At 40.9% G+C, this 23897-nt stretch overlaps 1 protein-coding gene across 1 annotated transcript in view; it reads right to left on the reverse strand.

The window, feature by feature from the left end:
- The window catches only part of MACROD2 (mono-ADP ribosylhydrolase 2), a gene marked incomplete at both ends in the record, with an annotated part of 889218 nt that overhangs the window by 862293 nt on the left and 3028 nt on the right, over nucleotides 1–23897 (reverse strand). Inside the window, 2 exons of the mRNA XM_080615786.1 lie at nucleotides 3245–3352; nucleotides 22295–22411. Coding sequence (XP_080471912.1) covers nucleotides 3245–3352; nucleotides 22295–22411 — 225 coding nt within the window. The remainder of the gene's footprint in view (nucleotides 1–3244; nucleotides 3353–22294; nucleotides 22412–23897) is intronic.

A 23897-nucleotide genomic window follows, 5' to 3' on the forward strand; every position in this document is an offset into this window, starting at 1 on the left:
TGCTCCATCAGACTGCATCTCATGTTAACTCTCACTCTCTTCAGAAGCTAGAAAAATAGATCCGCGTTCTGATCACACACAATTTCACAGTGGCTGTTTTGACATGGTGGTTTTGACAGTGAACAAAGAAGTTTTTATTTCCACTGTTTCCATAGTTGTCTTCTTCTAGCATAAGGTACTTGTAAGACATTTTTGGAAAGTAACATTCAGTTTGCCTATTACAGCCCAGGGAAAAAGGGGAACCTTTTGTATCAGGGCTCAGCAGTGATACCTTGGTATTTAGCTATGTAAGGTCATCATTAACACCTTGTTAGCCCAACAAAAGAAATTCAGTGATCAATTTAACTGTCCCACTTGCATATGAGAAATTTAATATGAAACAGGATTCAGAGCATAAGGCAAGCTACTAAATTTAGCAGAAGTGTTTGTGTAGTACAGCTCAGAAATAAATTGGGCCATACTCTGAAGAGTCACACTGTTTATCTGGAAGCCCAAAGGAGGACATGACAGTAAAAGTCAGTGCCACAGGCAAGTTACCACACAGTCTCACACCCTGTGTGATCAAGTAAATCCACTGATGTCTCGCTTACCCCTCAGGCAGGCATTCAAAAATATAACTGCCAATATATTTGTATCCAAATCTGGAGACAATCTGAACCACCTGGAACCCTTCCACAGCCCCAGAATTTGCTATACTATCCCCTTTATTTACAGCATGTTTTTGTTTACGTAAGTCAATGTAAATGAAAACATTCAAACTAAATACCTTCCTGGGGCTTTAACTTGCATATGACTTGCTCTATGTTAAATTATTTATTACACGAAATAGTTAATGGAATTCCTAAATTCAGAGAGGAAGCCTAAAGAGGGTCTCTTCCTTCCTTCTGCCAGTTGCAAGCCCCAGGTTAGGGTTGGTCATTAACATTCAAGTTAGTCAAAAGGCTTTAAGCATGAAAAGAACTTGCACAGATTTACCTCCAAAAAGTCTGTCTCAGATTCCATGTTTGATGAGCTGCATTTTATTCAACTTACACACAGAAGCTAGTACTGCAACTAGCTTTTGCTTTCTCTCCTTAAGGCTTGGATAAATTTTAGTTACAGAAGGAAAAACAAAGGAGTTCTTTGCAAAAGCATCAGAGTGCACAAATGTGTTTTGAGATACCATCCAAGAGATGCTACAATTTCACTTAAACTTTGATTAAAAAAAAAACCTCAGTGTTTCAGTGCACCAACTTGAGTTTTTTGCATAATAGGGAACTTGAACCAAAACATCCTCCTCCTCACTCAGCTTTCCAGCTATCCCTCAATATGTCTAGGTTTAACTTCAAAATAAAAAGTTAACACTGAAACTATGAGCAAATCAAATGCTTACACTTTAAATTTAATTACTGCACTGACATACAGATAACATTTCATTTTTAAAGGTAACTAAAGGTTAGCATTTTAATCTGAGGATATTAACAACTCATAATAGTTAACGTATTATGCCCTTTAGGAAATATAAAAGATTACAGAAGAGGGACAGAAGAAACTCAAAAAGCCTCCCATACCTAATGCCCTGACCTAAGACTGCTGCTATTTATCAGCCCAATGCACTGAAGCATCACTGGCCCTTCCAATGAGTAGTTCTACCAACATCTAATCTGAATCTCTCATTCAGCCCAGATCCAACTTCTCTTTAGCCTACTTAGGGAAGACATCAGTAGAAACAACTTCTTCCTTTTTGCCAAATGTAGATAAAAGTCATAGGCAGTCCAGGATATATGTTTCTGGACATTTCAAGAGAATGGGAGAAAGCCCCTCTAAATCAAGAAAAATCAAAGTATTCCTGTTCTAGAGCTAATCTGCAACTACTTCTGGCCTGTATTTCAGGGCAGGCCTATGAACCACGAATCTAAACATAAATTGAGAGAAGTATGCCAATAATGAGTTACTGTAGAGTAATCAAGTAAGGAAGTCAGTGAAAGCACTACTGGGAATGTCATCTTGACAGAATATGGAGAAGGGAAATTAGAGGATTAAAGCTTCAGAGGCCTCACTATCCCAGTGAGGAGAGGGTCATGTTACCATGTTGTTTTGTCTGTAATTTAGAAAGGCTTTTGTGCCTCAGTTAACTATAAGATTAAAAACCTTTGCATGGATATACCACCCTCATTACTTGCTGGAGTGCAAAATGCATTTTGAGATAACTAAGGATTCTACCTATACTTCACAAAACCTACTAGCTTGTCTCCACTGTAAAGTTAGGGAGCCATGCAGAGAGAACAACATCAAGCAATCCAAGAGAATCTGTTTAATAACTTCTACACTGTACAAGTCAACATTTCTCTACTCTTTACGGAAATGAGTCAAGTAGCTCCACACAAGCATAACAATTTTGGCCAACCCCTACACTTAATTCTACGACAGAGAAGATATTGCAGTATGTTTCCTTCCGATAGATTAATAACACCAAAACCACTTGAAAACAAATCCATGCTCCTAAGAGCTAAGGACAATGCCAGTCAAATACTAGGGAGGGAAAAACTTCCAGCCTGAAGACGCACAGGCTGTATTCTTTTTGGGGTGGGGAGTACACGCAAGATTTGGGTGAACATATGTGTAAAAGTAAACCTTCCCCATAGTCCTTCCCAACCAGACAAATTAGCTTATTATAACCTCATGCAAATACAAGCTAATTGCAGAGTCACACCTCCCCCCCCCCCTTTTTGTCACAAGATGCTACACATAGCTCTTTATGTTGCATTCATGGAGGCACAGCCACTAAGCAAGAAGAGATACCAAAACATTCAGAACTTTGTAGGACAAATATGATCTCCCTAAAAGACAGCAAATATTCAAACCACATAAAAAAAATTCAGTTTTCCTATCACCTAATTGGTAAGGTTTTTCACATTACCTAGCCCATAAATGGCTTGAGTTATAAAAACACACCAGAATGTACTGCAATAGAAATCAAATTCAGCCTTCTACAATATCAAGTGTGAAGTCTCAGCTACTCAAGAGATGCATAGAAGATCACTATTTTTTCCTTTCCATGCTATTAAAGTTTCCCAACAATCCTTGTCACAAAAGGTGCACAGGATGAACAGATACACAATACAGAGAAATGAAGCTAAAACCCACAGTTTTCAACCAATTTCCACAGAACACACCAATTTTATGCAACTCTGAAAAGTTCAAACTTGTAATGTGGCATTATAAAGGACATTCATGACATAATCCAAAACATTTAACCACCTACCAGCATTAACGATGGCATCGACCTCAAGCAGTGTAATGTCACCTCTGTAGAGAGAAACTTTCTCACTCAGACTTCTCTTCCCTTGAAGATCTTCTTTGGCAGTTTCACCTACAAACCAAGAAAGCATCAAAAGCAGATTACAAACGTGGTTCAGAGACTGGTATTTACAAGTCCAGAGCAGATCTCAGCAGTTTCCGTTATACTGTTTCTGTCAGACTGCAGCATCCTTCCGTTTCGCCTCGAGAGGGCACCGGTAACCCACAAAGATCATAGCATTTCCCACAAAAAAAAACCACGCGACTTGCCTTGTATTTGTTTCCAAATATGAGCTACTATGAAGCACTGATTCCTTACCAACATAGATTAAAAAACTGAATGTACATCCACATTTTTTGAAGCTAGATCCAATACTTTTCTCTGGAATTAGTTAAGATAATCCTGCTACTGAAGCAGCAATTCATCCAACACAGAATTATTCCAAATGCAAACACCACACAGGAACTCCACTTGCCAACAGCCCTGGCAGCAGGTAGTGCAGAGAAGAAAAGCCTGAATGAAAACACCAGCACGTTTAACACTTGGAGCTTTGCCACCTTAAATAGATCAACTAGACCAGGTCAGAAAAGGGTGTGAGAGAGAAGACACAATGTAAATCAGCTTTCAAAAGATGACTGAACAATGTTACAATAGGTCCCTTATTCCAGTAAACTCTTAATTTTAACATCACCAATTCACTTCATTTGCATCATACTCAATATATGTAACAGTCTGATTACCTCAAACACATACTGGCCAAAAGCTTGACCTAGTCATGCATTGTGAGATCTCCACTTAAAGAACTAACGAGAGAAGGAAAAATTGCTTCATTGAATTTTAGATTATGTTTTTAAATTCATTCTTTCTGACAGAAACCAAATGACTCAAGAGGCTCAAGTTCATATATTGGCCAGAAATAAAACTAAATTGCTAAAGTGACAGCTTAAGTGGGAAATAGTTCCAATCTTGAGAAGTAAAATCTATTTCTAAGTAAAAAAACACCTCAAGGGAAGGTACAGTGAGAAGGTATAAGCAGTACAAACAAACGTGGCTCTTTAGTTTTTACATCAACCTTCACTTTAATCAATTTCCACCTATTTTAGTATATCTGCTCAGATCTGTCAGCATCATAAGCACCCATAAGTAGAAATAAGAACATTTACTTTAGATCTTGCTCTTCTGACTTCAGCACCAATGACTGCTATCAGAAATCATCATTTATCTCATCCACTCCAAAATAACCCGCCCCACTCTATTCTACTTTAGATTAGCTATCACATGCCTCATGCAAAACCCATGCCACCTCCAGCAAGACAGATGTTGTCACTGTGAGTTTAGCATAAAGGTAGTTTTGTATTCAAGTGTGTCTATTCAGGGGTTTAATTCTTCTACTTGGCTCCAAAAGCAACTATCCCATTGCCACCAGATGGCCCTCAGTGTCTTAACCAAAGCAAAGAGCAGTTCTGTGGAAAGGTACCAAGTTCTCATTATCATAAGAACCTTGTGTCACTCTAACCTAAAAGTTATACTGTTCATCTATTTTTCAACAGAAGATACCCACTGCAGTTAGATGCTGAGTTGTATTAAAATACAAATCAGCTTCTGTGACCAATTTAGAGAGTCTGATTTATTATCTGTTTTCATGCTAACCGCATTCTGCCTGCAAGTAAGACAGTTGCTTTCCCCCTCCCTCTCCAGTGAGCATCATAGTGGAACTCTGCCAATTTAAAGTACATCCGATCATCCTCCCCCTCCACTTCCCACCCAAGTTACTGCAACACTAGTTACATCAAATCAAAACACACCGAATTCTCCACAGTAAAACCAGTTAGTTTTAAATAGAAACTACAGTTTGGATACTACAGTATTTGTGCCAATAGGATACAAAAACAAATAAAAGAAATCAACCAGGAAGAGCCATGAAGACAACAGATACCGCACAATAAGAAAAAGCTAATTCTCATTATCACTACTTTCAGATTCAGAGGAGAAGCAGAGATGTCCCTTAGTCAGTTCACCAGCAAGGTCAACATAGAGTGGTTTGAGTTGGAAGGGACCTTAAAGATCACACAGTTCCAGCCCCCCCTTGCCACAGGCAGGGACTCCTTCCACTAGAGCAGGTTGCTCCAACCCCATCCAACCTGGCCTTGCACACTGCCAGCGATGGGGCAGCCACAGCTTCTCCGGGCAACCTCTGCCAGGGCCTCATCACCCTCGCAGAGAAGAATTTCTCTCCAGTATCTAATTTAAATCCCCCTTCTTTTAATTTAAAACCATTCCGCCTTGTCCTATCCCTACATGTCCTTGTAAAAAGTCCTTCTCTAGATTTCTTACAGGCCTGTAAGTTCATCTAACTCTTTCTATAGGCAGCTACATCAACACTACCTCATGATTTTCTGTCCTCCACAGCCATCACAGGTTTGTCCTTTACTTCTCAGTAAATTCACTGCCTCATGAGAAAACAAAAACCACACAAAACCACTCTACAATACTCCTATACAATCTACCATGTCCTCTCCAGCAAGTCCCTTACCTGTTCTAGGAAGAGCCCAGATGACTCCTGCCTTTAATACAACACAGCAATAAAAGCATGTGCTGCCTTGTACACCTTTGATAGATTACCCTCATTTCTTTCAATAAAAGTCTGATTTAATGGAGGAATTGTACTTGCACTTACTTTATTTCATTCTGGTTGTTACAGAAGAATGCTCAATGCTGATGGAAGTCCTGGAGAGCCAAGGCTTGTTCATAAAGACACTCAACAAGACTACTAATATGCCAATAATTACAAAAGTAATCCCAACATCATACAAATAGTTGTGGGAGAGACAACTGCTTTTCTTTCGCCATCTGTTCGATCTCTGGGGCTGGCAGACAGCATTTCCTAACAAAGTCAAAACTGATACACAACACCCAACATCAATGCAATTCGTAAGCATTACAGGCTTGGAATTTTTTCCCAAAGTGCATTCTCAGCCTTTCTGACATTTCTCTGACCTAAAGAAATCTCAAACTTTTCTCCTCTGCCTACTAATCATCCTTAATCCAGGTCTTATCCATCCCTTCTCTGGGGTGATTTTGACCAGGGGTGGGGACAGAATATCAAGAAACAACATCTGCCAGGAAAATGTAGCAATACACTGCAAAAAAGCCAATACAGAAACAAAGCAAAAAAGACAATTAGCTTTGGTACTGCTAACAAGTTTATTGTAGCTCCTATCAAAGCAAAGTCAGTGGTCACTAAATCATCTTTGCACCCACACATGACAGAGTTCATCCTGTTACATCATTCCTCAAAGATCTGGTGTGTAACTTGTTTTTAAAGAGACGCAACAGTGGAGACATCAAGTGTTCTACGTCCTCCTCTTTCCCTCTCTGCCCCAGCCTCAGGAATATATTAAGAGCACAAAAACTTCACCATAAGCAGTTGAAAATTTATGTCCCATCACCATTTTTCCCCCCAGATCCATGCCATCATCTTCCATCTGTGTCTATACAACCCAACTTCCTTGAGCTTTTCCTCCTACGACACACCCATCAGGCCTTTAACCATGCTCCCAACATTTGTGAGTCCACAGAGCCACATCATTAAGTATGAAGTCCTGTCCCTCAGCTTTACTTACAACTCCTTCCAGCTCACACCAAAGGAAAAGGTCTTTTACATCTTACACATGTGCAGAAAAGCACATTAGATTTAGTGACCAAAAACTGTGCTTGGAAAGAACATGTCTAAGTTATTCAAAACTGGGAGGAAAAAGGTCTTCCAGAACAGCTCACTAGAGGGAGCCCCCATAAAGGGCATGAATCTGCTCGACTGGTGCGATTAGGAAGGATGGCCCCAACCTAATATCATTGTAACACCAACTCAGCCCCAGTCACTGCAAAAATAGCCAGGATTTTAAAGTCTAGTACACTTTAAAGTATCTTCATTTTTGAAACAGATCTCATACATCCAGTTGCATAAAACCATTCAACAATATCAAAGTATTTGCAACCAAAGGGAGGAGAAAAGCCTACAGCTGAAAGAGCTTTTGTAAAAACAAGCAAACCACCTTTTCCATTTTAAAACTACTTGATAATGAGAGAGTAGAGTACACAAAGTAGTAAAACCAATTACTGAAGCTCCATAGTATAAAGCGACATCTATGGCAAAGAAAAAGGCTGTTGGCACTTCATAAGTAAGAGCAGATAAGAGAAAAAGAATCAAAGAAAAAACAAGTGAAGAGGATTTACGGCAGCTCAGCTCACAGGCTTACAGTATTAAAATTAAATTCTGTTTAACCAGTCAGACAACTTCATGGTTTTCTTCATCTAGTTCATAAAGACAGGAGTAACTGACTGAATTGCAAGAAACAAAGCTGGAAATGGGAGATTTTCATTATTCATAGTCAGTTTTAGGATTCACAGCTGAAGGAAGTAAATTAATTCCAAGTTAAAAACAAATTATAAGCCTGCCCTCTATCTCAACCCAACTACAACAGCTACTGATGGAAACACGTACCCCCACAAGGAAGGCTTCGCCAACAGCACTCTGTAACTTGATCTGGAAACAGTGCTGGGAAAAGAAACTGAGCAAGGGATATGAGCCCCAACATCAACCCCAACCAAGAGCCAGCCCTTCCACTCCTAGGAGAATCCTCAGCAAAGTCTGAACTGGGACATTCATCCGCTTTCCTTCAGCTGCTGAAAACACAAAGGAGCTGAGCGAGCTTTAAGAGTGCATCTGACTACAGAGAGATGTGCAGCAACCATTCTGCTGCGCACCCTGCACGCTCTACCCCTCAGTGCCTCCTTTCTAATGCTTTGTTTTTACAAGTGTCTTGTACAGATTAAAAATGACACACTATTAGCAATTACAAACTCCACTTACAACACAGCTTTCCATCCCATTTGTTTCTGCATCGGCTTACGGAATGTTAGAAAAGAGATTGTGAGATCTGTTACATTACGTGCCTGCTTCTACTCCTACTAACCATGGATGATTGTACGGAAAGGCAATTGCTTATCTAAATCAAGATAAGCATTACTTCCATATGTTCCATCACCAGGGGGAAAGCATTCACAGATGCACTCTAGTACTTCAGATTTGTAGTACAGATTTGCTCTATCACTGCTTGGACTTAAATGAGATCAGAACCCAAGCACAAGAAGGAACATCTGTTGCAGACAAATCACTTCCTACCTAGCCAAAAATTCAGCACAACGCTCAAGTCAAAGGCACTTGATGATGAACACAAACACCTTCTCCCTGGCTGCTGCACACTCTGCCAATACACACTGCTTCAGCTAATTACCAAATGGCATAATTGGATTAGCCAAAGACTATAGCCAAGCACAAAGACTGAGGCATACAGACACCATGAGGTTGGGTGGGACCTCTAGCGATGGGTCAAGTCCAACCTCCCTGGCTCAAAGCAGGGTCACCCAAACCAAGTTGTCTAGGACCCTATCTCAGTTAGATTTCTGGTATCTCCAAAGAGACCCCACAAGCTCTCTGAGCAACTGTTCCAGTGTCCAGCCACCCTCACAGTATGTTTTCTTATGCTTAGAATTTCTTGCTTTAATTTGTGCCCATTGCCTCTTGTTCAGTCACTATGTACCACTGAGAAGAGTATGGAGCTCCCATCATGTGTTTATAAACATAGATCAGATCCCATCTGGGGCATCTTTTCTACAGGCTAAACCTCAGCCTCTCCTTGCAGAAGGGATGCTATAGTCCTTCAGTCATCTTCGTGGCTCATGTGGTGCATCAACTAAACTTCCCACTTCTGTAACACTGACAAATTTGCTGATGTAGCACTCAGCATGATCTCCTGACCTGGAAGATGTGGCAATCTCCCATTCAAGGTGTTTCAGGAGGTATGAAATATCCCCACCTGAGGAAAAGTACATCACTTGATGTCCACTGGAGCCCACATTCAATGTACCACATGCTGTCATCCAGTCAACAGCGCTGTAACACACCCCTCTAAAGCTACTGGAAAGAGCCCAGAATTAATTCACTTGATCCAAGTTAAATATGATGCTATCGCTATCAGTAGCCCATAAACAAGATTGACAAGTATAGGCTCGTATTTACAGTCACAGTATTGCCCCATCCCTGGTGGCATTCAAGGCTAGGCTGGACAGGGCTTTGAGAAAACTGGTGTAGTGGAAGGTGTGCCTGTCCATGGCAGTGGGTTGGAAGTGGATAAGCTTTAAAGTCCCTTCCAACCCAAACTCTTAGAGTTATGTTCCAACTTTTCCCTCAGTCTATCCTACACAGCTCTGTATGTTCCCCACAAAACAAAATTGAGACACAAGAACACCCTTTAAGTCTGCGAGAAGAGTGAGGAGAGAGAATGGAGAAGCTTGTCCTTTTTCTGAAGTTTCTATAAAACAAGGGAAGACTTGGTACAGAGTGTAGAACTGAGGACCCAAGTTTGAGAAATCAGTAATAACAAACAATGAGGACAAGGAAAGGAACACATTCTCCATTCCTATTTGTGATGCAACCTGGTCTGCAGGGACAAGCAATTGTCAATTTCTAAATCAAAGTCTTCTCACTTCAGCAGCATGTACAAGTGACAGCAAAGACACGACATAAGTAGGCTGAGGCCCTTGGGTATTTGTGTGTTTGCTTGGAGAGTCAGCATTCATCTGCCATGCTTGCTTCTGCTGGCTTGAGACTTCATGATTTAGGGTCCACAGGCTGCTGGTTTAGCTGTGACCCAGAAGGAGCTGTGCTCTGTGCATTTGAAGAAACTCATTCAATCACTGTCATCCTTAGTTGTTTTTTTAATGTGAGTCTTCAGAGGGATTCAGGACCCTGTGACAACATATTGGAATTAAAATGTTGTTTGTGTATTTACCAAGTTCTTGCCTAAGCCTGAATATCAGTATCTCAACCTGAGGGATATCGAGCCTTTTGATACACAGATCCTTCTTCAGAACAGCAGCATGAGTTGTACTGAAATATGTTAAATGGTCAACCTAGGTCACACGAAGGCAAGAACTACACTGCATCATATGCAGCTCATACTGCTTCATCCTCTACTACAATCAATCTGTAAGTAACAGTAGAAGTTCAAAAACTGAGAGAAAAACATATTGCATTCCTTTAGACCACTGTTCATTGTGTCACAGAAATGGCTTCATATTTTTCTATCAAGCTAAAAGACTACATATAATGCTGCTTCACTAGATCCCTTTAAAGACAAAGCAGATCACCTTCACTACAAGAGCTGCGTCTTGGTAGTATCACAGGATGCATACAACTGCCTGGTATGCTCAAATCAATCCAGTACCTCCTGTGATAAATATGAGCCTCCATCCAGAACTACCACTATCAGCAGCACATACTCCTTCACTCATGCAGAAAAGCCTTTTCATGACCAACCAGGCATTCAGACTTCAGCAGCATCTATATTATTAGCCAAGAAGTGAAAACTCATTTTTAATAGGTGCAAACAGCACACATAGCATCAAGTAGAAATATATATACTAAGTTTATAGCAGGAAAACAAATTCATTAGCTTACTAAGCAGTCAGACAACTTTTATTCCATGTTCTCTGGTTTCTGAATTCCCTGTACCATTGCTAAGCAACAGCTTCTCCAGCTGAGCATTACAGCCTTTCATAGTACTTACTGTTGGAGCTTAGAAGTAAAAAGTTACTACCAGCAAACTATGAAAGTTCTGCAAAACTGCCAGCAAACATTTCACAGCATTGTCACTCAAGAACCTCTCAGCATGAGATATAGTGACAACTGCTTACCAGCAGGGAGTAGAAACTTCAGTTTTCTAGTACCGGGGGCAGGTAGGTGAGCTTTTACGCAAGTACAGAAGATAATGTTTTCTGCATGAAGACATTAGGTAGTGCTTACCTTGGAGCATTCCCCCTCCCCTACTCCCCAAGCTACCACATGTAATTTGCTAGCCTAAGACAGACTAGGGCTTTAATCCAAACAGCAAGATGTACCGGAACATCTTCAGTATTTGAAGAGAACTCTGTTAAGACCCACTAGTGTTGTGAGTCATACTTGCTTGCTTTAAGGACTTGAAAAGCAAACTCACAAGCAGTTAGCTACAAGCTCACTAGCTGTTAGTAGGAAGATTTAGCTTTATCTTCATCTGCATGCCTAACCTCGAAGCTGTTAAGTCAATATAGGTGTATGTTGGTGTGCACCACCTATTCTGTCTGGATTTAGGTATTTGCAATACACTTAAAAACCCTTCCCCCATAAGAACTCTGGTAACTGAGCAAAGGGGGAGGAAAAGAAAATGGAACTCTAAGTTTTCCTTGAAATATAACTGGTCCAGCCCCTCAGTGACAGTTGCATAAAGTCTGGGGTTTGCTTTCAGTTGACACAAGCTCATTAAGTATTACCACAAACTGGCAGCACTGAAGCACACAGTACATTTGTATAGAATCATAGAATAGTTAGGGTTGGAAAGGACCTTAAGATCATCCAGTTCCAACCCCCCTGCCATGAGCAGGGACACCTCACACTAAACCATGTCACCCAAGGCTCTGTCCAACCCGGCCTTGAACACCGCCAAGGATGGAGCATTCACAACTTCCATGGGCAACCCATTCCAGTGCCTCACCACCCTCTCAGTAAAGAATTTCTTCCTTAGATCCAATCCAAACTTCCCCTGTTCAAGTTTGAACCCGTTACCCCTTGTCCTGTCACTACAGTCCCTGATGAAGAGTCCATCCCCAGCATCCTTGTAGGCCCCCTTCAGATACTGGAAGGCTGCTATGAGGTCTCCACGCAGCCTTCTCTTCTCCCGGCTGAACAGCCCCAACTTTCTCAGCCTGTCTCCATACGGGAGGTGCTCCACTCCCCTGATCATCCTCGTGGCCTCCTCTGGACTTGTTCCAACAGTTCCATGTCCTTTTTATGTTGAGGACACCAGAACTGCACACAATACTCCAAGTGAGGTCTCACGAGAGCAGAGCAGAGGGTCAGGATCACCTCCTTCGACCTGCTGGTCACGCTCCTCTTGATGCAGCCCAGGATACAGTTGGCTTTGTGGGCTGCGAGCGCACACTGAAGCCGGCTCATGTTCGTTTTCTCATCAACCAACACCCCCAAGTCCTTCTCTGCAGGGCTGCTCTGAATCCCTTCTCTGCCCAACCTGTAGCTGTGCCTCGGATTGCTCTGACCCAGGTGTAGGACCTTGCACTTGGCATGGTTAAACTTCATCAGGTTGGCATCAGCCCACCTCACAAGCGTGTCAAGGTCCCTCTGGATGGCATCCCTTCCCTCCGGCGTATCAACCGAACCACACAGCTTGGTGTCATCGGCAAACTTGCTGAGGGCGCACTCAATCCCACTGTTCATGTCACCGACAAAGATGTTGAACAAGACAGGTCCCAACACCGATCCCTGAGGGACACCACTCGTTACCGGTCTCCAGCCGGACATCGAGCCATTGACCACAACTCTTTGCGTGCGGCCATCCAGCCAGTTCTTTATCCACCAAGTGGTCCACCCATTAAATTGATGTCTCTCCAATTTAGAGACAAGGATGTCATGTGGGACAGTGTCAAACACTTTGCACAAATCCAGGTAGATGATGTCAACTGCTCTGCCCCTGTCGATCAGTTTCGTAGCCCCATCATAGAAGGCCACCAAATTGGTCAGGTAGGATTTCCCCTTAGTGAAGCCATGCTGGCTGTCACCAACCACCTCCTTGTTTTTCATGTGCCTTAGCATTTCTTCCAAGAGAATCTGCTCCAAGATTTTGCCAGGCACAGAGGTGAGACTGACTGGTCTGTAATTCCCTGGGTCATCCATTTTCCCCTTCTTGAAAATGGGGGTTATATTTCCCTTTTTCCAATCGTCGGGAACTTCACCTGACTGCCATGATTTTTCAAATATGATGGCCAGTGGCTCAGCAATTTCATTCGCCAGCTCCTTCAGGACCCATGGATGGATTTCGTCAGGTCCCATGGACTTGTGTACATTTAGGTTTTTAAGATGGTCTCAAACCAGATCCTCTCCTACAGTGGGCCTAGGGTCTTCATTCTCACAGACCCTGCGTTTGCCTACTAAGACTTGGGTGGTGCGGTCAGAGCCTTTGCCAGTGAAGAGAGCAGTGTCTTTTTTAAAGTGTACCTTATTCACACAGAAAAGATTAACAATACAGGAATAAATCCAATACAGGCTGAACTTCAGCCACCAGTCATATTTGTGCAGCAAATGAGAAACATGTATCTACAACACCTTTAGACTAACCATCAGTACGAAGGAGACAATCAAAAAGGCCCCTATCTGCACACAAAAAAAGCTTCTGTGAAAAAACAAAGGGCAGGATAAGGAAGGTAAATGTTTTAAAGCAACATAGACGTGCAACCAGTTCTACACTTTCTTCATATAGGCATTACAAATGATCAAAGTCTTCAGACTGAATCCTCTTAAACTACAAAGCAGTCTTTTCTAACTCAGCATTTGACCATGAACCTCTAGAGATGCTATTAGTGCAAAGCTGCATGTAGGGAACTACTTCCACTTTCAGAAAGAAATGTACTTGCTACAGCAGCAGAAGGCTGAGAGGTTTAGTTTTGCAAGATGTCCATTCTATAGCATCCTGTCCACAAAATAAAAAACACATCTGGAAACTTTGGTAGAGACACCTGACACATTTCTGCAAACATGCCAAGTCAACGTGCAACAGCTGCAAGTCTGAGTAGCTTCCTCCTGCCTCCCCATTTAAGTAAGAGTTATTTCTTAGTGAAATGAAGCCACACATACAATTGTAATTTCAGTGGTTTTCAAAGCTGTGCGAAATACAAGTTGGTATTTAAACTGGGTTGTTGAGCCTTCTCTCCAGCACAGAAGAGAATTTTCTGTGCATCGTAACACATCTGTACACAGCACTTCCTAAATGGATGAGGAATTCCATGTCAACCGGATTTTCCAACGGCACATCAGCTAGGTGCCCTCACACAGAGAAAGCCACATATCACTTCACACAGTTAGTAGTACAACAACTTCGTTGATTTGTTGGAAACATTTCTAAGTGGTGAGCAGTTCAGCTCTAGTGAACTGGAAAAGGGAAACCAAGTTTATCTACTTTCCAGTGATTGGGTTTTTAACACATGTGTAATCAACTGTTTAATTGTGCATGAAGCAAATGCAGCTGTGCATGAAAGTTGGTTAATATGGTCCAAACAGGGAGCTCAGTGAGCTTCAACTGCATCAGTGATCCCACCACCTTATCAAAGGAGTTAAACCACTATTCATACGTGGCAGTGAATTTTCAGGCTTGATTAAGCCTCCCAGATCCAGACAGCAGCAGTCGACAGGCCTACCCTGTGTGATCACTAATTATTGTTAGCCACACGCAGCAAATCCTACTTGAAGCAATAGTTCAACACCTTCATAAATGTCTGTCATATCTAAGCTACAGTCAATTAAGACAAGCCACACCAGTCTCTTACTACCTTATCAAAAGAGGGTCCCAGTCTTCTGCAGGGGAACCATCAGCTTTTTCCACCTATACTTGAAGATACGCAGAAGTCACATAGGCAGTTGGCAGGGCAAAAGGTCTACATTAGTAAGCAATGACAAGGGTAAATATAACAGCTTGATCTTGGCCTCAGCCTCATTGAAGACACATGGCTTCTAGTGAGGCTGGTACATTGGCTCACATCTGTCTGCAAAAGACTCTGAGGACATATGCCACAATCCATCATAAATTATATATCAGGAGTTTAGCCAAGCTACCATACTGAGCAAAACTACATGACTTTCTCAAACTGCCTTTGTAGAGCAAGAAATTAATTTTGGGACTTGATCTTGCAGCCTGCCATGCTCAAAAGCTCATCCTTTATACACAATAAAAGGTAACAGAAAGAAACAATAATCAAAGGAGAAAAGACAGACATGCATATAAACACAAACTACTAGAAACCAAGTTGTATAACCTATTCTTTCCCCCTGCACATATTAAAATATCTCAGGAAGTTACTATGCTTCTTTCCTTTAGTCTTGAATATGGGACAAGTCAGCCACTGAGAAACTCCAGGCTGGAACTTGAGAAACCCTGGGCTTCTCTCAGCACTTTCTCAGGAATGGCACATACTGATTTACACACAGCATCACTGCTGCTAAAGCCACCCTTCCTCACACTCTGAGCAAGCCTACCAGCTGACAGCACAGTACATCATCTAGACTTTCTAACACTGGTTAGCACTGCCTTAGGGACCTCTGTACAAAACTTCAGTGCACAGTGATGTTCAACAGCTACAAAAAAAGGATTGTTTCTCATACTGCATGTGGAACAGAAGCTTGGGACTTGTTAATCCGGTCAAGACTCATGTCACCAGCACTTACACATTAGAAATATTCTTTCTGGCACAGACATGCTTTGCATTTCCATCTTCTATTACTCTCAAAAACACATTGAGAGCTTGTGGAACTTCAGTAAAGATACTAATTTACTCTTGAAAGCAGCATCCTTTCCTGGGGTTAACTCTTGTCCTGCGAGGAGTTGGCTGCCCCTGGAAGTAAGAGTTCTCTCAGCTGTATGCAAAAGGTCAAAAAACAATAGCTCTATCAAGGACCTGTATAAGCTTAACACTGTGTGGAACTTAACTTGTTAAAAAAAGAAAACAATCATGGAACAGCAGCTTAAAAAGAAGTCATCATCTTAATTACATCAAAGACAAGTGATTCATTTTCTTAGAGGAAAGATTAGCCACACTGGATTATATGTACTTAATCTATATAAAAAGGGCTGATTTTTTGTTTTTGCTTTTTAATAATCATCTCTCACACTTGCTGAAAGGAAAATATTTTTTTTGGTTTTCCCCAAAAGCACTTTACAGATAACTGTACTGCAAGTGTCATTTCTTTGACAGCTAATCCATCCTATAAAGGTTATATGCATGCCGCTCACCAGGGAATTATAAGGTCAACTGAATACATATTGGTTCTTTTGGTATACTGCATTTCCCCACTATACTAAACACTCCAATCTATCCCCCTGTATCAGGGGATCACTAACTAGGTAAGAATACTTGCCTCGAAAAACAAACCACCATTCCCCCCAGGTTATTTCTCAGTTTACACTCAAGTAAACTTGCACCTGGAGCTTTTTTCCCCCCTTCTCTGTACTGTACAAGGCTGTATCTTTGGAAAAGAATAGCTCAGGTGTATGATATGGAAAGGAGAAGAGTGGGGAGGTCAGTAGATCAGATGGTCAAATTTGTACCACTCCACAACTTTGTGTCTGTCCAGGACAGATTCCCAAAGGGCAGCTGAGAGCCTGGGAGAATTAGAGCACACAGGACTCTGGTTACTCCCCATCACTCTGGCAGCCTTCCATATTTTCCAAATGTAAACCACCTCAGCCTTAAAGTCACTCCACACTATGCCATGGGCACAGAGTCCTGGACACCTTTAGAACAGACTTATAAGCTGCAGACATGTTTTTTTGATGTTACCACACTTAGGCATATATTGAAGTGGCAAAGGAGTAACAGACAGATAACAGATATGCACAAACAGGTTTATAGCCTCTTTCACAAAAAGCACGTCATTTCTTAAGTATTCAAAAGGCTTCATTACCATGATCTTCACACAGTCCATAGAAGCTACAGATGGCAGACTCTTAGCTGAGCTTCCCCAGCTATTACAGACAATTAATAAGCAGTGATCTCAGCATGCATTCAAATGACACAGCTTTCCAACCTTAAACACAATAGTCCTCAAGAGACCTCATGATAAAATGTTTAGCTTGAGTAACCGAGTGGCATGCCAATATAGAAGTAAGGACAAAACCAAATACAGCAAGAGTTTACGCAAAGCTGGAATTCACATTCAAGGCCACAGCTAATAGCAGGAGATCCTGAACTGTGGCACCCAAGTTAATGCAGTTTTCTATGTGAATTCTGCAGAAAACCTGCTGTACTGTGAACTTAACGAAAGAGTTTCAGTAGCAAAAGTACCATTTTCTTTGACTGACAGATAGCAAGCATCACACTGAGCTAACATATCTCGATTTACTTTCATCTTTGTCACTCAACTAGAAATCAGTTCTAAAAGACAGTTGTTAAAGTCACTGTATGAAAAAAAACAGTGAAAGCTGATGGACTTGGTTTGGTGAGGGGGGGCAGTCTTGAAGCATACTCATTTCACACAGCCATTACAGACAGAACTTGTTGCTCATCAGGCAACTTTTGACAATCAATGTTCTAGCAGAACGTAATTTCTTTTTCCTGTATAACTCACTGAAAACTGAGTGGTGGAGAGAGATGCTATTTCTCACTTCTCTGGCTGAATTTCACTGCAGCTTAGTAGCAGCATTACTTTCCAAAGGCTGTTTGATGATCATCACCTTGATTCCTAGTTCCCGCAGAACAGATATTCATATCAAACAGGGCCACAGGGGCCTGAAGCTCTGAAGAATGCAGCACTGCCTGTGGTTAGTTAACTAGCTCAAGAGATGCTGGTCAACGGAGCTCAGTGTTACCATACAATTTCTTTTCAGCATGAAGCATTTTGAGTGGCTCATCTAGATGCTTTGTCTCTCTAATCTTGTGTCAACTCACTTTGACTATTAAGAAAGCTACAGATTCAGAGTTCAAAGATGCTTTCATTCAATCCAAACCTTACTATTATATATAAAACCCTCAATGTTAAAGTAGATTAATTTGAATACAGTTTGAACCATATAATTTTCTAAGAAAATCCAGAGGCTGCCAAACATCTAAACATACTTCAAGACTTAAAAAAAAAAAAAAAAAAACAAAACCAAACCTGCAGACCTTTTATGTCATTTAATCTTAAATGAATATAAACTTTACAGTGACTATGTCCTTCCATTTTAACTTCATCCAATCAAAAGTAGTTGTCACCATTAGCAAAGATCTTCAAACCATCACCTGAATTTGCTGTTTTCTTGGCACTGCTGCTATGAATCCCAGGGCCATGAATCCCAGAGGCTGGGAGACTCAGCCTGACTGACAGCTACTTCGAGTTAAACTATGTAACTTATTCTATTTTCTGAATTAGCCCATTAATGCAACAAAACATTTTTCTACCAGTGACACACAAAACTCAGTGACAACAGAATTCCCAAGACCCTGATTTTTCAAAAAGCTTTCAAGAACATTTTCTGAAGTCAGGTCTCACATTCCCCACTGAAGAGCAAAGACAACAAAGGAATAAGTATGCACCTAAGAAAGAGCTAATATATATATATATATATTTGATTTCAAAAAACATTCTATTCATCTATAGGGTGACATTTTATTCACCAAGCATAACAAAACATAAGCAACCACTGCTCTACAGGATGAAAGCCTAGCATCAAGTAGTATATGATAAACAGCATTGAAACAGAGGTATACAAATTCCAGAGCTTCAAAATACAAGTCCATTATTAGCATATTGTGAGGAAGGAACTCTGCTTCAAAGTACATAACTGAACAGATGAGATGTGTCTGCCTTTGGTGCATCTGAAGGATAAGAAGCAGGAGGAACAATGGGTTACAGTATAAAGGTACTAGCCAGCCCTTCATGACAAGCTCATTCTTCATTTCCACAGTGCACAACTCCTTATTTTGTTAATACATGCAGTTAAAGCAAACATTATATTTACAGAACTACTTCAAAACCAAAAATTTTTCCCCTCCTACCATCTCCTTCTACATTAAAGAGGGCCACTTGCCAATGACAGCAATGGAAGAAGGGACAGCATTACATACTTGATCTCCAAGGTTCACTTGTACAGCCTGGCAACTTGTACACAAAACCTGGGGTGCTGACAATGTAGTCCTTCTGCAAACACATACCCACCTCAGCTGGCTTTCATCAGTTCAGAGCAGTGGGCTCTGGGCTTAGTCCCTGCATTCCACATTGCATACACTACCCATATCAAAAAGTATCAGAAATACTGACCAAATTCCATAGCAAAATTCACACCAACCTGATTTCTTACAGCTAGTCATGTCCACATGAGTAAACCTGCAAAAATTGTAGGCTTTTGGTTTAGTCACAGAAGAGCAAACCAAAGATAAGAACTAAACACAGCTGCTTTCAACTGCCAAATGTTTGCGAAGACTTTGCTGTTACAAGAGACATAGCCCTTGTCAGCTGACATTAAGAATTCCCTGACTTTACTCCTCAATGCCTTTACATTGTTTACATCCCTCTGTTATAAAGACTGCCAGCCTTGCCAAAATTTACCTTAACACCAACTTACTCCAAGCTTTATCCGTTTTCTTCAGAATTTAGTTCTAAACACAACCTCATATCAAAGGGTAGAGGAGGAGGGATGGGGAAGAAATGCTTTCATCTGCAATCTGAGGTATGTTCTCCAAATTTGTCAATAAAGAACACACAGAGATATCATGGCAATTAGATTGGTTCTTTCCCAATATGAACTTTTTAGGTCATTTCAGTTCCAGCAGCTCCTCACAGACTCTTCAACCTTCTGTTAGTTTTCCAGACTGGAATCTCCCAATGTGGGGAGATGTTCATTTAAATTTGCATTTATAAATAGGTACCATCAAGCTTTTGTGGTTTTCATGCAGTTTTCCTAACAGTCAGTACAAAAAAGTGTGCAGTCCTGAACACCCTTAATCTCCAGTTGAGTATCTACAGGGACTACTGCCAGCCCTTCTCCTACAGCTTCTTACTCCAGCAGCTGATTGATTGCATCCGCTTCACTTTAGCTGTTCTTGGTTGCTTTCTTGATTTCTCCTCATCAGTCTTCCTGAACAGCCACTCCACACTTTACTAATCAATCCATCATTTTTGCCACTGTATACAGTGTTAGAAGTAAATGGTAAAGAACCATCAGTTGCTGGTTTGGCTTGACAGGCATACAGATGATTTCCCACACACACCCTTTAGACCTCTTTAGTTTGTCACTGCAAAAAGTAGTTTTTCACTTGAATAAAATATCAGAACTTGTGCATGGCACTGCTAAGTCATGACCAATTTCCTCCTACCTGGGCCTTCACTTGCTCTCTCCAGAGTCTCATTTAGGTTGTACCAGTTGCCCTCCACATGTCCCAGTATGCAGAGTAAAAGTTCTCACCCACAACAAGACTTAAACTCCAAATTTTTCACTGTTTTAGCTCAGACAGTTCTTAGCCCTGATACCTCCAAAGTGAGGGCAACATTTAAGTGAAATAGAGTGTGAAACGCATGCAGTAACAGTCACATTAATACACATATTTAATTGTACTGATCAGTTGAAATGCAGAAGCATTTCAGCAGTCTGTCCTTCTAGAGGTCCACTATTCCACATGGCTTACCTACAACAAACACACCAAAGATAACAAGTGATTGCAGATATTTCTCTCTGGAATGTACCGTGTAACAAAAGCTTCAAGTAGCAGTGTTTTAGCACAACTTTTGCCTCCCAGCATTTTTTTTTTTTTTTTTTGCAGTGTACTGGTACTAACAGAAAAAGTGCAGGAGAAGCTACGAGAAAATGAATTCACCAGTGCCATGATTCAATACCTGCATATTAGACACTGACATTTGGCTTATGTGAAGTGTAACAGCAATTGCAATGTGAATCCACACCTTGTCACATTCAGCAGCCCAAGTAATATAAGATCTATGAAATTTCAGCACATTATACAGAATCCAAGAGTAGTTCAAATACAGGCAGCCTAGGTTAGAATGGCTAAAGAGTCTCCCAGTTAAACCACATGACATACTGCATCTCTCCATATATCACTTGGAAAAGTCAGGTAATCTGTTTTATTTTTATGCAGCCTTTTTTAATAGATGGACAGGTTTCATAGTATTCTAAGATATAAAAGAGCTACTCTAATAGGAGAAAGATTTATGGATACTGTTAGAATACAACTACTAATCAGTGCTGAAAAGTTCATCAACCTCTGACATTTACACTTCAAAAGTCATTCAATATCCTTTTTAAGAGTAGACGATAACATTAGTTGTTTATGACATCTGCAAATCTCTCACCTCCTCCAGATTGTGCTAAGAAGTGCTACAGCTTTCCCATTTTATTAGTAACAGCTGATGAGTTCCAGGCCTCACTTCACCTGAAGTGTTACCATAAAGACCACATTCACCTGCAGCCCCATGATTACCCTACACACCTGTTCACACAGGCCACTATTTGCCCTTAATGATATCAAAAGGGTTAGAAAACTACTCCTGTATCTGCAGAAGCAGGAAACACTTTAGTTCTCATAGTCAGATCCTCCTCCAAAACACACAAGCTTCAGCCAAGTGGGATATCAAGACACAGAAATAAAAAAAATAAAATATAAATAAAAAAAAAAAAGAGTTAACCAGCTCAAAAGTCAAAAGTCATCTCTCTTCTTTCACATCCTTACGTCAATTAAAGGCAACTAGACTAAGAACAAGGCACTGCTACAGAATCCAGAATTCCCTAAGTGAATCAGATTCCCATTTTTGGGTCAGCCTTCACTGAAGTAGTTAGACAACTCTACTGGTGATCATAACCACGATAATGCTGCACATGCTAAGAGAAGGGTAGTTAATCCAGACTTGGCTCATGTTCCTCAGCCCAAGAAAGCTGACAGGACCATAAGTAAGACAGGCTTCAAATCCAATCTTCTCCCACTTCCACATTTTCAGAAAACAGCACAACCTGCACACTACCCCTCTGCTTTTCAGCCACCTACAAGAACACCACTATTTTGCCTGGATTCCCCATATTATTACACTTGCTAAGTTTCAAAGACAAAGTTCATCAGGCATGGCTGACTGCTGGACTATCTGGGAAGTAAGACCCATGTCCAGCATAGCTAATCTTACACATATAAGGGTAACATTGAGGTGGTGCTGTGACTCTTTCTTGGGATACCTGAAGAACTAGGGGATACTAGTGAGGCTTTAAGAAATTTTGGGGGGGGGTTTCTCCCTTGTCCCTGAAGTGCTCTTTTCCTCGTGTTAGGCTGACACTGTTAGTAGCAAGACAGGTGCTAAGCCTTGCCCCCCCAAAAAGCAACTTCAGCTTGAGAAAACAGAATAGTTTATATTTAAAAAGATTCTCCTGGTTTACTCACCATCACCTTCACTCTTACTTTTTAAGTCTTCCATCCATGTTGGAATATTTTTCAGTGCAACATATTCCCTTAAGTACTCTTTGCGTCTTTCTTCCAAGGTCATCTTCAGCAGGCGCTCTGTTTAGGGAAAAGAGAAAGAAAAAAAGTTTTGCAAGCTTTCATACATTCTTGCACATTAGCCAAGTATCGACCAATTCAGCATCCCTGATGCAATTAAATACCACTTGAGAGAATCAAGCATGGGTGATTCAATGAGTTACAACTAAGCTAAACACAGTGCATGTGAACAACTGCATACACCTATTTCTGGATATCCCAGTTCAGCAAAAAAAATGTCTTTTCACTACACTCTCAGCTGTCCAGACTTCCTCCTCACATCACTCTTATACCTCTACTTCCAGACACTAGTTCAAGGGTAACAGAACAGCAAGTTTATTAAGTTGTTTTACAGAGCATTTTCAGGTACTAAATTTTATGCTTCAGTTTTTGCAGATACAAGCTAGAACTTTAAAACAAAAAAGGTAGGAAGATCTAAATTGGTAGCATTTAAGTTAAAAATGTTTCAATGCCAGCAAGTAAAGGCATAGTACAAAACTAACAAAGTGCTACTACATTACAAAAGAAATCAGAGCTTGAGCAAATGTTCTGTCACTTTGTAGATGGCTGGGGTAATAAGAAAGGTGGTTTCATTTGGTTGGGTTTTTTCTGTTCTGCACATATTGTAATTCTCAGCATGAGAAAACTGCTGTCATTTTTTTTAAAAACATCCAGTGGCATTTAAACCCATTTTGAGCCAAAAATCAGTAGCTGCAGAAAATAGTAGAGTATCTGTTAAATACCCAAGAGTAAGCAACACAAGTATGCAAGTGTGACAAACCTTGGCTGAACATAACCCCAAGTGTTAGGGCAGACCATTGCCATCCACTAGCTAAACATGTTTCTAAGAAGCAGACCAGGACCAGCAATAAGCTGCATCTGCTGGGTTTAAAGTGCTGCAAAACAGAACCTGGGTTTAAAGTGAGCAGCACAGGTTAAGCTTTACTGATTTTAATTTGAACATTAACATGACACACTTAGTTACAGCAGTCAAACACAGACGGATGGCTGTTTTCTCCTGAGAAAGCCACCACGTCTTTTTTTCAGACATTTAGTGAAAAGCGAAGCCTCGAAGACTGTACATTTATGACGGCTACTGCCAACCACACTCTTCTTCAGACCTGGCTATAAATGGACTGAGTTCTAAGATTAGAACAAACACATCTAAATGACCCAATACTGCAAACAACCCCAGTGCTTCAGCAAGACCCTGTACCTGATTTTTGCAGCCACATCTTCTGCTCCCTCCTCACCTCAATACATAATATTAGCTCAGCATAAGATCCACAGCTTCTCCCGTCCCAAAAGGGGAGGGAGGGATGGGGGAAGGAAGGTAAGTTTTAGAACATATCAGGATGTCCATGCACTAATCAAGTTTGAGTCCATTTTTACCAGTGGCACTGTACTACTATTACCATAGTAATAGTTTTTCTTGACACATTAATCAGTAATAAATGCTCTTTGATGATTCAAGAGTTATTAGGGGAGGGCTAGACCCATATTATTT

Source organism: Psittacula echo, assembly GCF_963264785.1.
Source record: "Psittacula echo genome assembly, chromosome: 4".
NCBI classification, from domain to species: domain Eukaryota; kingdom Metazoa; phylum Chordata; class Aves; order Psittaciformes; family Psittacidae; genus Psittacula; species Psittacula echo.